Source organism: Sarcophilus harrisii, chromosome 4 (assembly GCF_902635505.1).
Source record: "Sarcophilus harrisii chromosome 4, mSarHar1.11, whole genome shotgun sequence".
Taxonomy (NCBI): Eukaryota; Metazoa; Chordata; class Mammalia; order Dasyuromorphia; family Dasyuridae; genus Sarcophilus; species Sarcophilus harrisii.
The window spans coordinates 49,173,172-49,189,450 of NC_045429.1; the positions used below are offsets into that span (position 1 = coordinate 49,173,172).

Below are 16,279 nucleotides of genomic sequence, written 5' to 3' on the forward strand. Positions count from 1 at the left end.
TTTGCTGTATGATGTCACTGCTGGCTTTAGCTCACAAGTATAACTTAAATGTCAAAATTCAAACCACCAAGTATACTGGATTTTGTTCAGCTTGATTTACAAATGAAATCCAGTTCAATTCTTGGCTGAGAATGTTTTCCACATTTATCAAACTGACGAATAAACTGAAGATATAAAATATATCTAAATACCAGGTGTTATTGAGTGTTAGGAGACTCATAGAGATAGCATAGACAAGACCACTGTTGTTCCTTTCCCCCCAGTAGTCCAATTTATTCAAATCTCTGAACAAATATTTGTATAGTCATTGGTTATCCTTTCATCTTCTTTGGATTTCATCTTTGGTATAAAGAGATGGGTATACATGTGAGCTAGCACTACACTGGATTGGGGGAAGGGGGATGTGGAAAATACTATTATTGATTCTTTAGCTTTGGCATTTAGATAGGAATTGGGAGAGCTTAAAGGGCAGTTTCAGGAATTTTAAATTATAATTTTGACTGCCCTTTCTCCTAGACTCCAGATATCATAGTAACATCATACTGAGTCTCAAGAAACCTCTCTACCAGGTGACAGATATTCTGCCTAATCTTGAATATTGCTTAATCTCTCAGTGACTACTCCTGGAATTAATATAAATGATGTTTTTGTCTATCTTACAGGAATATGTTAAGAATTAGTAAAACAAATCAGATGAGAAAATTGTTCATAGTATAAATACAGTGAGATGAAACAATTTCTTCAGGCCCATAATGCTAGTTATAATATGAAAGCAGAATGGATAACCTTTATGGGAGAAGTAGATTAACTAAAAGATCTAAAGTAAGAAAAGTGTTTGGTGATAATACCTCTTAACCATCATATCAGCGAATTTCCCAGGGAAGCCACAAAGAATTGTGATTTCACTTGAGAACCATAACCTGTGTGTGTGTGTGTGTGTGTGTGCGTGCGTGCGCGCGCGCACACTAGAGTCAGACACAACTGAAATAATTGAACAACAAAAATGGCACATTCAGTTTAAGGTACTTAGTAGGCAGTTGGAGTTGCAAGTCTAGAGATAGTGTGTGTGTGTGTGTGTGTGTGTGTGTATGTATACATATATTTATATACAAACATTTTGTTTCTATTGTATATATTTCACATATGCAAAATTTTGTGTATCTGTGAGTATGTGTGCATGCATGTAAGAGACCTCAGACTTAGAGCTTCAGCTATAGAGGTTTCTCTTGACAGCTTTAAGAAACATTAAAATTTAGATGTCTACACAGGTGGCAGAGCACTGGTCTTTCTCTTTCTTTACATCTTAGAATTGGGTGAAAGAGAACTGTGAGCCTTATATTAACTTGAACTGAAATCTTCCTCTCGATGGCCCCTTTTCTGTTTTCCTTGCAGTCTCTTGCTTCTTTTCTTTCTTTCCTTTTAATCCCCCCTTTACAAACTACTGCCCAAAGTTTCTTTCCCAGCTCTTCCTTTTCTTTCTTCCTCTTAGTTTTTGTGTTAAGTTTAGTAAGCACTAAAACCAAATTTTGTATGTGTCCTGAATCCTTTTTTTTCTGGTTCATTTAAACCATTTTCTAGCTCATCATATCATATTATATAATGCCTATGTTCTCCATTTTTATATGTTCTTCTTATGTACTCCTACCTCCCCCCCCCCCCCCCCCCCCCCCCCAAGAAATAGTAGCTTCTGTCCCTTTGTTTCCTAGTGTTATCCTATTCGTTTTCTTATATTTCCTTTCTTAAGACTTTCACAACAGAACAAACTGCCTTCAGGTCTTCTGTTTGTCTTATTTGATTCCTCCTGTGACTTCTGGAAAACATTCTGAAGGGACATTTACTTGTTTCTTTGCTTTTACTTTGTTACTTTATTTCAGCCTCTTTAGGATTATATTTCTGTGTTGCAATGTAAATTATTTTGAGTTGTAAATCATTATTGTCTGTCTTTTGGAATATCTGATTTCAATTTTTTTTTTTCACTTTTGTGGAAGTTGCTGCCAAGTATTATGTGGTCCTAACTGGTTCCTTGATATTTTAATACTTTCTTCGTGGTTTGCTTGCATATTTTTTTATTTGACCTGGTGCCTTGAATTTTATTTATAACTTTCCTAGGTCTTCTCACTTTGGAGTTTACTTTCTGTAGGTGACAAGTCAATTCTTTTTGTTTTCTCTTTGCTCTCTTATGCCAGTGGATCTGGGCAAGTTTAATTTGTGATTCCATGACATGTGATATCTAGGCTTTTTGTTTTGTCATCTTCTTTGGGAAATTTAATGATCCTTAAATCATCTCTTTTTGACTAATTTTTAATAAGTAGATCCTTCAGTTTAAAAAATCTTTTGCTTTTATTCTGTTATTTCTATTTTATATATCTGTTCCATCATTGAGTTCCCTGTGCTCTAGTCTAATCTTCAGAGAGTCCATAAGTTCAGTATTGTTTTCCATCTTTTGTTTCAAACTATTTATTCAGCTTCCAATTTTAGAACTCCTTTTCACTAAAAATTTCTTTTTTTTTTAATATCTTAATTTCTTTCAAATAGTCTTGTGGTCCTTTTGGCCAAGACATTTTTTTTCCTCCGAGGCTCTACATAAAGTTAATTTGGAGTTATTCTCTTTTAGTTGTACTTTTTGGTCATTTCTTGATCCATGATATTCCTTCATCGTGGTAACCATCTGTTTAGTTATCTCTTAACTTCATTTTCTAATTTGAAATTTTGTGCCAGGGCTAGGCTTTACCGCATTCTGTATCCTAAGGGTAAGTGAAGAGGAAAAGTAAACCAGCAACGATTGTGGCACAGTTTCCAAGGAATTTGTTGAAATTGAAATCACCTGCATCTTATTAGTCAGTGTTTTGCTGCCTATTGGCCCAAAACATGAATTCAGTCTTATGTTTAATTATTGTATTCTCTTTAGAAGAGGATGTAAATTTGTTAACAAATTTTTTATTTGTGATCATGATGATAAAATTACTTTTAGATTATTTTTAATGACTTTTAATGCCTTATAGAATGATTATAGAGAAACACAAGAAGGATTTGCACTAGCTTGAAATAAAAAAAAACTCATGCTTCTTGCTTTACAAGATGGTCACAAGGAAAAAGCTTGTAAATTTTAAAACATTAGATGTTAATATGAATTAATATTGCAAAGGTTTATCACTAATAGCCTGGCTTCTTAATGACAAATCCTTTAGTTATGGTAACTTATGAAACAAAGAAATACAAAATGGCCCTTCTACTTTTGTAGTGTGAGAATAGCAGAAAAGAAGTGAGTGAGTATTGCTAAGAGTAAGACAGTTTTCAGACCATTTATAAATATCATTTCATGGAGCTTGTATTCAGCTTGTGCCCCCAAATAAGTTTACAACAAATAATTACAAGATCACATTAAAATTTTTTTTTTTTAAAATGTGTAACATCTATTAGAAAGATTGGAAAAGTAGATACGTTCTAAAAAGAATTCATAAAATTCTCCAAATTAAATCAGTATGTATGGCATACATGGCTTGACATCAACAGTGATTATAATAATTTCATATAGAAACTTAACTGTATAAATCATTTATTAGAATGAAGAGGTCAGAAAAACATAAAACTTACTTATTCAGAAAACACTTGACTTGCCAAGTCATAAAGAGAATAACAACAATTAGTGGCCAATAAAATCAGTTTTAAAGAAAACTTCTTGAGAGAGACTTAAAAAAATAGAATCAAACTGTAATTATTTAAGGATGAAATTAGAAGGAAAAAAGAAAAGAAAAGAAAGGTGGAAATGGTCTGCAGAGATTTTTTTTTTCCATCTTCAAAAATCTTTTTACTATCAATTTTCTTTTTTAATAGCTTTTTATTTTTCCAAATACATGCAAAGATAGTTTTCAGCATTCACATTTGCAAAACCTTGTATTCCAAATTTTTCTCCCTCCCTTCCCACTTCTCACCCCAGATAGCAGACAATCCAATATAACTTTAGCATGTACAATTCTTCTAAACATTTTCATATTCATCATGTTACAGAAGAAAAATCACATCAAAAGGGAAAAAAAACGAGCAACCAATCAACAACAAAATAAAGGTGAAAATATGCTTTGATCCACATTCGTCTCCATCGTTCTCTCTCTGGATGCCAATGGCTCTCTCCATTATAAATGTATTGAAATTGGCCTGAACCCACCTCTATGTTGAAAAGAGCCACATCCATTATAGTTGATCATCATATAATCTTGTTGTTGCTATGTAAAATGTATTCTTGGTTCTGCTCACTTTACTCAGTATCAGTTCAGGTAGGTTTCTCCAGGCCTTTCTGAAACCATCCTTCGATAGTTTGTTATAGAACAATAATATTCCATTACTTTCATATGCTATGATTTATTCTGCCATTCCCCAAATGATAGGCAGACATTCCCCATTTGATGGGCAGCTACTCAATTTCCAGTTCTTTGCCATTAGAAAACATTTTTGCATATGTGGGTCCTTTCTCCTCCTTTATGATCTTTTTGGGATACAAGCCCAATAGAGACAGTGCTGGATCAAAGGCTATCACAGTTTGATAGCCCTTTGAGTATAGTTCTTGCTCTCTAGAATGGTTGGATCAGTTCATAACTCCACCAACAACTATAAAGATTTTCTTAACAAACTTTTTGGCATGAGGGACAGTGGAGATACCACATTTGTGCTCTTATTCCCACAGTCCCAGTTATTCTTACCAGGGAGGTTTAAATGGCATTGAGGATAATGAAGATTGGAAAAGCATTTGGATTGGATCAGATGTACTCAGATGAAGGCTGAACTTGAGGTGACAAAACGTTGAGAGAATTGAGAAATGGAGTCTCAGGATACTTGAAGGAGAAGAAAATAACAAAAGTGTGAAAAAATCTTGGACCTTTTTATTGCCTTTCCTCCCACCCCCACCTCCCAAAAGAAGATAATCAGGAGAACATTAATAACTATTGAACTACATTTCTACTTTCCTTTTTATGAAAATTATTTTGAAAAGCAGTATTACCTAAAGAGATAATCTTCAAGACAAAGATATAGTTTCTAGCCCAAATTATAACTCACATGGACTGTGTCACAGTGGGCTAGTCACTCAACTTCTCATGCTTGAGTGTAAGTTTCAGAGTAGATATTGATGTGCTTTGTAGGATTTTTTTCATTATACTATTGAAGCCAAAGATCTGGTTCAAAAATATATATTTTTATAAGCATAAATTATACATAAACTGAGGGCATCTTTGATAAGGATATATAAGAAGGGAATAGGCGAGTTTTGTGCACAGTAGTTTGAATAGAAAATTGAAATAGAGGATTGAAGAAGTAGAAAAGGAGGAAGGAGAAAAAAGATATAGCCTTCTTGCTCTTGAGTTTGCTATTGAAGGAAAAATCATCACTAAAATAACAGTTTTATCCTTTTATCAACTCTTCTCCAATTGGAAGATATTATTCACCCTCCCCCCCCCCCACCACTGCTATTTATCTTCTTTCTACTCCCTCAGACTGAAATCTGAAGATAATAAACTCCCATATACATTCCTTTTTCCACATTTCCCTCAAAGGAGATGACCTTGACACCTGTCTTTTTCTCCTTGTAATGCCACTTCAGCTCAGGACCTCATACCTCCTCAGTACCTTTTACCCTTGAGGCCTCTTCCCCATTCCTTTGATTGGAGAATGAATAATGGAGAGTTCCTTCTGGAACCTCCATTTAAGTAAGTACCCAGGCTAGCCATCTCTTTAGTTTCCATCCTTTATTTCCCCTTCTCAAGTATCTCGCTTCCTCACATTTTTGGGCTTCCTTTTCAGGACTAAGTTGTAAATTCCTTGAGGACAAAAATTATCTTTTGTCTCTTTATCTTGTAAGATTAAAGTATACTAAAAGGTTATTAGTCTTTAAGGTTGCATGTGTATTATTAATGAGTTAGACATTGAGGCCATCTCGGTGAAAGGGATAACAAGGAGGAAAAGGGATCTTCAATGTAAATAAGAACAGCAGCAAAGTTTTATTAAGAAATAATTTGCTATTAGGAGCCTGTCTGCTCTGGAGTTATGAAGGTATATTGATTTTTATTTTTCTTATAAACATTTTGTTCATGGTTAAGAACTGAAATTTCCAATAATCCTGAAGGAACTTAGTAACTTGTCACCTGAGATTGATATTTTTTAAAAAATAGATATGTATTTAGATATATAAAATGTAAATATATACATACACATATATATGTATGTATGTAGACACATAAAATATTCTTAAGATATATTAAATTGGTCTTTGTTCTTTATAAAAAAGCTATTTTTTTTTTATCTTATAAGAATTATTTATAATGAACAACAGATTTGCCCTAAAAGCACTTGACTACATGGTATCAATTTACTTTAAAAAAATTTTTTTTTAGCACAATTTGACTTAGGAGAAATTTTAATTTGTTTCTTGGCAGTCTAAAACATGCTTATAAGTGACTTATTGTCATTATATTGACTATTATCTTCTTTTGTATTTCAGTATGTTTGAGCGGGATTCCAGCACAGTGACTTCTAGTATGAACTCTGCACATCAGAGTAGACATCTTTTAGGATTCTCAGCTACTGAGGAGCAAGATTCAGTTCCAAGAAAAGTTGCTGGTGCCATCCAGAAAAACAGTTACAGGTGATTCTGCCTGTTAAAGTTTGACTTCTTAGTTGGCTTAATAAAACTAAAAAGTAGAAGTAATTTAATACTTGTTCATATATCATAAAATTTGGTTTCTCTTCTCAGTGCTACCAGTAAATATTAAAGGCAAGTCATTTCTCCTCTCTTCCTGTTTTTCTTCATATGTAAAAATGGGAAGATTAGAATAGACGATCTCTAAATTATCTTTTCTAAATCAGCAAGCATTAAAATACCAAGTACTGTGTTGGGCATGAAAATTAAATTATCTCTGCATTTCAAGGAGTTTACTTTCTAGAGGGAAGCTCTGTGTGTGTGTGTGTGTGTGTGTGTGTGTGCACGTGTGTACGTGCACATGCATAGGCATAGAAAATAAGTAAAAGACATTATTTGGGAAAGGCAGATTAGGGGAAGGAGTTGGAATCAAGAAATATCTCAAGCAGAAGGTGGCTAGCACCTGAAGCAAGCTTTGGATGATAGGACAGTTTCTGAGAACAGCCCCAGCTAAAGCACAGACAGAGATAGAAGATGGAGATGAAATACCATCTTTGGGAAACTATAGGAAAAACCTTTTGGTTTTTTTGAGATACCACCTCAGCTCTTTGAAATTATTTTACTCATCTATGTTGTAGAGTAGAAATTGTAATAGCTTATATGTACCTTATGAAGTTATTAAAATTAAATTAATATTTGTAAAATACTTTGTAAACCTATAAGCACTCTGTAAGTGGCAGGCATTATGATATGATCTTATAATTTTCCTATCTACATGTAAAATGACAATTAGAAAAAAGGACTAATGGATTTTTAGGCACAAAATGTACAAGGAAAATAGTGATGCGTGTGTGACTAGTGATTTGATGTGGTCAGGAATGTGTATGGGACAGAGAGAACTGGCTTGAGTCCTCTTACTGCCCCAGTTCACCCATTCTCATTGTATTTGAGTTCTCTTTGCAGATTGGAGTTAGATAAAATAAATTACTATTCTTTAATGTAGTATGTACAACATAAATATAAGATTTCCCATCTTTTTAGGAATAAGATGAGGACTTTCAGTGCATATACTACAGGATTGCTTTTGAACATTTAAACTTAATATGCCTTCAAGATTTCCTAATTTCTTTGTAGTTCTAGTTAGAAAAGAATATGGCCTATAGTCATGTTAGAAATGTCTCCTATTAGGCAAGATCTAGCAAGAGAAATATTTAAGAACTTTATTGATATCTACTATACCAGGCTGTAATGGTTCCAGTGGAAGTAAGGATAGCTCTGATCCTTTCTTGCCATAATCTATCCCAGCCAGGAGAATTATTATCATAGCCATGGAATTCTAGGCAATATCCCCTTTACTTCATCCAAATTTATCACCTAATTCAGATCCTGGTGGTTCTTATTTGCTGGCCTTCATATCAATGAATAAACGTTTATTAAATGTCTATCTTTTATATACTTGGCACACTTCTAGATGCTAGAGTTACAAAAAAGGAAAAGGAGAGAGTGCTTTACTCAAGTAATTTTACGTGTTCTCATAAGACCATAGTACAATATATACTGTGTGTGTGTATATATATACATGTATGTATACACACACACACACACACACACACACACACCCCAATGTAAACATAGGGACAGGCTCTGGTGAACAAATGACTTCTCCTGGTGCAGGTTAGCAGTTTCACTGTACAGACCACTGACAGAGTCTATGACTTGTCCTAATTTAACCTATGGAAGGTGTATCACAGGTGTTAATAGCTCTGAGGCTACCCACTCTGCCATGCTTTCTCTCCTAAAAGTATGTTCATGGAAGCTTGAGATTATGTAATTTCTCTGTTAAAATATCATGAAAACTCTGAGGAAGAGATGATGGCCATACTGATCTGCTTACATCATGTTCCTTCTACTATCTCCATACCTTTGTGCTTACTGTCCCCATGCCTCTAATATTCCCTAATTTTCTTCAAGCGTCAACTCAGGTGCCAGTAGTAGTTTTTATCTTCTTATCTCTATTAATTAGGTTCTCCAAAAGAGACTGTATATTCTAGAATGTAGCATTCTGAATTTTACTTAGTGAGTTGTAGACTGAATTTTGTTTTTGTTTCAATGAGCTTCTGAAATTTAAGGTATGTTATTTTTGCTTCAGAAGTCATCATCACTTAAATTTTATCCTGGATACCTGATAACTAATAAAAATTAGAAAGGATTATAATTTTTTTGACTATCTGTATCACAATATGTGAGAATATATATTTAAATTATTTGATATTTCTAAGAAAGAAATACATCAGTGTATTAGCCTGGTGTTATTTCTTTTCACCGTGCTCAGTATTGAAAGTAAGATCCCAGTTATTGCTTAAAAAGCATTTAAAGGGGCTATATTTGAATGAACATTAAAGCTGAATTTTCAGTTACCACTTACCCATCAAAGTTATGTTTCTTCTTAATGAAGTCTATTTTATGTAATGCTCATTTAAAAATAAAAGACTGATCTCTTGTGTATGAGATAAAAATATAGAGAACCAAATTTGTCCATAATTTCTGAATTTGTAGCTGCATACTTTGACTTGCTCATCATATTGTAAATGCATTATTTTTTTTAAATCTTGGAAGTATGTGACAGTACAGTCTCGTACACATGCCATCAGAATCTGTATTTAAGACTTTGTTCCAGAAACTTTTTAATGTCTTAGTGTGGTCTAATGTGACCATAATGGGTCATTTGTCAAGGGTGTTTTCCTTTGATAAAAAGTCTCCTAGACCACAGACCATTTCAGGGTTAGTGTGTGTTTAATTTTTTCCAGATTGCACATTGGCTTATGGAGCTCACTTTCCCTTCTCCTTCAACTCCACCCAGTCCCTTTCCTAGTATTTCTCCTATCATATTTTTCCTTTCCAGAAGAACATTTTTGGCTGACAGAACAAAGCTCTTTGACACAGATGTGCAGAAATCATTACTAGAATTTGTCTATCACATGGAAAGAGGGTAATAAGTCAGAAATATGTTTTCAAAGGGATTTTCAGAGTATTTGCAAGAATATATATTTTAAAATATATATATATATGAATGTTTTTTAAATAAATAGAAACATGATGTTGGATTCTTTTTTTCCCCCTCTGTTCCCAATCAACTACTCTGTCTGATGCATTTAGAAGAGTCTACTCTTTTTGCCAAGTGATGGATTGACTTTCTTTTCTAACCATTTAATTTTATGTTGACCTTTTAATCTCCCTGCCATGTTTTTGTGCATGTGTGGCATCATCTTTCACCTGTTTTAATGGGTTTGGCACAATTTTATAATTTAACCACATAGATTCACCTTATATATAATAGATCTGTTACAAATTGCATATAAATTAAATGAATGAGCTTCTTTTGAATTTGCCCTATAAAGTTATTTTATGAAGAAAATAATCTTTTCAAAATGTAAATGATCACCCCTTTGTTGATCTCTTTTTAAAAGACTGAGTAGTAGTATAACTAAGTTTTATAAAGTAATAAATACATATAACATTTCCAGGCAGTACTAAGGTTGCTTATAAGATGTATCAGAACTGCTCTGGAGAGGATAAATAGCAATAAGGTTACCATCTCTGACTCCTTATTGCTTCCACATTACTCTTCCACTTAGACCCAGATTCCTACCCATAAATTTCAAGTTAGCAGATCAGGCAATTGGAAGTATTTTTTAAAGTGGCTATATTTATTACTTTAAAAATTACATATGATGATTCAGTACTACCCTAGGTATGAGCTATGCCTAAAGAAAATTGTTTTATAAAGACTGGTTTTATAAGGGTACTACAGAAGGCCATAGAGTCTGGGACGAGATTGTCATTTGCTCTTCATAGAGCTACTATAACTACTCTTTATTCTGTCCTCTATTTTATAGTTGACTATAGGCACTATATTGTTTTCTACATTTAATGATGGTAGTGGTTTTCCACAGCTTCTTTTATTCTAAGTTTCTGGAATCATAAGGAAATAATTGCTTGTATTTATATATTCCAGATATGATCAGTCTGTCTCTAATGACAAAGCTTTGATGGTGGTAACTGAAGAGCCACTGTTGTATATTCCTCCACCTCCTTGTCAGCCAATAATCAACCGTACAGAATCTCTCAGGTGAGTGTTGTTTGGTCTGTGTGAGAATTTTTGAAAAGTTGTCTGTAATCAGCAGTTCTCTCTTTGCCTGGCTTTGATTTCAAAGAGATGATTGGATCACCAATAGTATCTAGATCAGCATCTTTCAAACCTTTGGCTTATAGCACTGGTTCTTTTTTGCTATCAGAAGTTATGGTGCAATGAACTGGCAGCATTGTGGATAAGTGAGGAAACTGCATACACCACCATGATTACAAGTATTAATTGTACGCTGACTTTTTAATCTCCCTGCCATGTTTTTGTGCCCTGTACATGGTGCATGCCTACAAATACTGAGAGCACATAATATTGAAGAACTACTGTTCTGGGCAAGAAAAAGAAGTTAGAATGTTTCTCTGTTTTTCTTACTGTCTAACAATATATATCTCATGTTCACTCAGTTTCCTCACTAATCTCTTAAGAATAGTCCTAACTACCCATCTTCTAGGGTTGTGGTTCATTTAATTGAATTCAATTAAGTATTAATTAAAGAGATTTCTGGGGCAGCTAGGTGATGCAGTGGATAGAGCACCAGCCCTGAAGTCAGGAGGACCTAAGTTCAAATCTGGGCTCAGATACTTAACATTTCCTAGCTGTATGACTCTGGACAAGTAACTTAACCCCAATTGCCTCAGTCCTCCCTCCCCCCCCCCTTTTTTTTGGGGGAGAGAGAGAGAGAGAGAGATTTCTATGTATCAGATTCTGTGTGTGGGACTGGGAATAAAAAAAGCAAAAAACAGTCCTTACTGTTAAGGACCTTCCATCATGTTGGAGATATAGCATTTTGAAATTTTTAAAATGTTATTTGCATGAAAACTCATCATTTGGAGTTTTCAAAGAATCTCCTTTAATTTCTTTCTGACCAGTTTTCCAAACATCTTTTTGTCTCACTATTGTGAGAACTCCCAATACTGCTCCTGCTGCTGCTTGCATTGCTACTTCCAGTGTCTACAGCTGTTGTTGCCTTACCATGTACTCCTGGCCAGCCCCCACTTCAGTGTCAGAGACCTCTCCTTCCAACCTCTCAAGTTATCTTGTCCTGGAAAACTGTCTTGCCCAAGCTTTTTGTTGGCTCTGCTGCTCCACAATTTGATTTAATGAGTTATTTTAAAGTTCTTTGGAGGAAAAATGTTGGGAGATTTTGGCTAGAATGCTCCTTCTATCATGCCATCCTTCAGTATTGTAATTTTCAAAGTTTTTCACACATCAGTTTATAATTAGGAATCCTGAAATATATTAAGTTCCCTCAAACCTTTGAGATGCTTGCGCAGTTCAAAAGCAGAGGAAAACTTTGGAATCATTTTTTCTGGAAAAATTTTTTTCCTTCTATTTATACTTGGCAGGTGTTTAACTGTGAATATCCTTTCAGTTTTGAACTTGTGATTGAGTAAGCTGCCTTATAAATATGAATGGTCTGTTTAAAAGCTACATATATTAAATACATATATATTTTATGTTACATATTTATTACATATATATTATAAATTACATATATATTTATAAATACATACATATATTACATATATATTAAATATACTTATTCAGAATGTTGAGAGTATTGTGAAACATTTATTTTTTAGAAGCATATTTAATTGAACATTTTGCTTAATAGGTTGAATCATGAACTTCGAGGATGGGTTCATAGACATGAAGTAGAGAGGACCAAGTCAAGAAGAATGTCAAATAGTCAGCAACAGAAAACACGTGTTCTACAGGTATCTTTTGATTTTTTTTTTTTATGACAAAAAGAAAACAGTTTATCTTCATTTCTTTGCTATCAAAGCACTGCACATATTGTGCATGTAGTCAGCTTTAAAATTATGTGGGTACTAAAGGGAGATATTGACCAGGAGTGGAAAGGGTACTGATTGTGAAAAACCCTCTCTCTCCATTACCACAAGTGTCATAGGCAAGTCATTGAATCTCTTTGAACAAATTTCTCCATATGTAAAAAGTTGGATTAGATCAGGAGTTTTTAACTTGGGGTCAATGAAATTGTTTCTAAAACTTTTTTACTGATAACTAATTCAGTATAATTGTTTTCCTTTGTAGTCCTGTATATTTTATTTTACTTATTTTAAAAATTGTTTTGAAAACAGTTCATGACCAAAAAAAAGATTAAGCCCTGGATGATCTCCTAAGGCCCAGGTATCATCATACTTTGATTCTAAGATTAGAATTCACTGTCTAAATCCTTAATTTTTTTTTTCTTCCTGTTATCTCCTTTTGGTGATTTCATTGATTACCAGTATCTTTATTGAGGTTTGCCAGTCTTTAGGAATGGAGGTAAAATTAAAATTAGGTAATTTAGTTAATTGTGATGAACTCTGGAATTAGATTTTGTAAAAATATTATTTAAATAGTTATCTTAATTGCATTGTGTTGAATTAATTGAGTATGTTAATTTATTAGTTATTCCTCCTTACCCCTCTGTCTTTTTCTCCTTTCTTTTCTCTCTTTCTTCCTCCCTCCCCCTTCTTTCCTTTTTTTTTTCCCTCTTCCTCTCTCTTTCCTTCCTTATTTTCTGTAATAGACTAGGTAACTTTTTAGTACAGGGAAAAACATTTATCAGCATAGTTAATTTGTCTAATGTCCTGGCATGAATGAATAAATACACATTCATTGAGTGCTTTTGTATTTATTAGGTAAATATTATATTTATCACTTGGAGTACAAAGAAAAGACAAAAGTGTCTTGGAGTACAAAGACAAGACAATCCCTGTCCTCAAGGAACTCACATTCTTTTTTTTTTTCACTTAATAGTATTTTTTTTCCAATTACATGTAAAGATCATTTTTGTAAGATTTTGAGTTCCAAATTTTTTGTCCCTCTCTTCCTTTCTCCCTCCCCAAGACAGCAAACAATCTGATATAGGTACAATCATTTTAAACATATTTTCATATTTGTCATGTTATGAAAAAAAAAAGGGTAACCACAAGGAAAAAAAAAACAAAAGTGAAAATAGTATGCTTCGATTTATATTGTCTCCATAGTTCTTTCACTGGATAAAGATGACATTTTCCATCCCAAGTCTTTTGAAATTGTCTTGGATCACTGTATTTCACAGAAAAGCTAAGGTCTGACATACTTGATCATCATATAACCTTGCTGTTACTGTGGCAATAGAGGTGGTAGTCTGAGAGTCATTGGTATTGCTAAGGGTCTTGGTTTTAATTGCCTGTGGGGCCTCAAAGAGGTTTGTAGTTTTTATATCAAGCATCCATCACTTTATGTGTTAGTGTAAACATACTATTCTGGTTATCTGTTCCTCAGTAAAGAAACGAGGTATTAGGCTAATGATTCAAATTTATCGTAGAGAATATACTGTGTCTAAATTTTAACTTGCCAAGTTCATAGCCTTTTCTTGGTTGTATATTTCCTCCCATGATAGATTGATGGCAAAGCAACGACTGTAATTCCTAAACCAATGAACAGTAGTTTTCTTATAACAGAATACTTTTGGTTTCTTCCTCTAGTATTTCTCATTTCTTTCCACTTTTTTTCCTTTAGCCTCCTTCAGATTCTGAAGAGACCCAAAAGTCTTATAAGGTATACTATAAAATTTTGGTGAATTACTTAACTATGATGGTTTTTATTTTGTTTTGTTTTGTTTTGACATTTTGCCATTGCATACTTTAATGGATTCCTTTATAAATTAGATTTCATAATAATTAGCAGATAGGATAAAGAAAATGAAAGGAAGCAGCCTGCATTACTAAAAGACTATTTTTGATAATCAGACTGCCCAACTTAAAAAATCACTGGCAATTTGTAACCATTCTTTATTAAGAACTTGTAGGTTATCCAGACATATTTCTTTTTTATTCTTTTTCATGCTATAAGGTAGCTTCCTAGCATCTTTTTTTTTTTAAATACTCATTTTGAACTTAAATACAAATAGACAAAAAAGGGGACACTTCTATGTGTACAGCACAATATAAAAACAAGATTCACTATAAAAATATGAATTTCCATTTCACAGTTTACTTTTTTAAAAACTATGTAATTAATAAATACTATATGTCATTTTCAAAGCTACCCTGTTTTTCTTTTATACCTTCTGAGTTTTCTTTTGTTCTCTCCTGTGATTTTTTTTTCTCCCTCTCCATTCCATCCTAGAGAGGGCACAAAAATGTATATATGTGAAAAATCATATTTTACATTCCTGTTTATTTAAGTACTTTCTCTGGATATGCATGACATCTTCCTTCATAAGTCCTTTTATAGTTGATTTGATTATTTATAATACTCATGACTTGATTGTTCAAAATTGTTCTTAGAATAGTATTGTTTTTACTGGGTACAGTGTTCTTTTGCTCCTGCTTATTTCATTCTTCATTATTTCATGCAAATCTTTATATATTATTCTAAAATAAACCAGCTCATCATTTTTTCTTTTTTTGGCTGAGGCAATTGGGGTTAAGTGACTTGCCCTGGGTCACACAACTAGGATGTGTTAAGTGTCTGAAATCAGATTTGAACTTGGGTCCTCTAGACTTCAGGGCTGGTGCTCTATCCACTGCGCCATCTACCTGCCACCTCATCATTTCTTAGAGTACAGTATATTCTATTACAATCACATAGCACAGCGTATTTAGCTATTCTCTATTTCTTTGTTACCACAAAGAAAGTTGCTGTAAATATTTTAGAACATGTAAGTCTCCCCCTCCACTCCCTCGCTTTTTTTTTTTTCTAATTACCTTGGGAAACAGAACTGATCATGGTATTATTATGTCAAACGGTATACACAGTTATTTTCATAATTTTTTTTTGTTTGTTTTAAAACTAGGCAGAAGAAAGGGGTAATCAAATCTCAAATCATCCAATTTATTATGTGAAAAAAATTTGATGGGAAATGTTTAAGTAGTTAAAATGAGTTGTCTATATTTAAATTTACCATACAATCTTCTAGGCTCAATGTTGATAACATTATTATTTTACCTTCTAATATCTTATTCTACCTCCCAATTTCCCCCCTTTAATCCTTTAAACATACAAGTCCCAGATTAAACTTCCTTAAACACCACTGTGGTTAGGAATGCATAATCCTTTCTGAAATAGGATCTATTTTTTATTTCCTTAATTAAGATTATGGAGCAAAAGTTAAGGGGGATATGATAATATAAATCACTTGGTTTGAGGAAGGGGAATTGGTAAGTCACCCATTCCCACTTGAAATATATATCATAGGATTGTCAATTTAAACTATGAAAAGACCCTTGAGGTCATTGATTGTCATTTTATACTTTAGAAACCGAGACCCAGAAAAATTAAATGGCTTGAATCCTGTGGAAGAAGGAGGAGGATATTAATGCTTCTGCTTCACTCAAGTAATTGATTAGGTTAAGCTGTAGGGTTAGAGATCCCTACAGATCAGACCTGATTTTGTTACTCCTCTGCTCTAAAACATTCAGTAATATCCCCTTATCTATAAGATAAAATCAGAATTACTTAGTTTGTCAAATCAAATCTTCCATAATCTAACTTTATAGTCTCATTTCTCC

At 33.3% G+C, this 16,279-nt stretch overlaps 1 protein-coding gene across 3 annotated transcripts in view; it reads left to right on the forward strand.

The window, feature by feature from the left end:
- ATF6 (activating transcription factor 6) overlaps positions 1 to 16,279 on the forward strand; it is a 185,183-nt gene that overhangs the window by 60,551 nt on the left and 108,353 nt on the right. For 2 of the 3 annotated variants that reach the window (XM_031936786.1, XM_031936787.1), the window contains exons 10-13: positions 6,491 to 6,634; positions 10,644 to 10,757; positions 12,388 to 12,490; positions 14,286 to 14,324. In XM_031936786.1, the coding sequence (XP_031792646.1) occupies positions 6,491 to 6,634; positions 10,644 to 10,757; positions 12,388 to 12,490; positions 14,286 to 14,324 (400 nt within the window). The remainder of the gene's footprint in view (positions 1 to 6,490; positions 6,635 to 10,643; positions 10,758 to 12,387; positions 12,491 to 14,285; positions 14,325 to 16,279) is intronic. The other variant, XM_031936788.1, reaches the window with a different exon arrangement.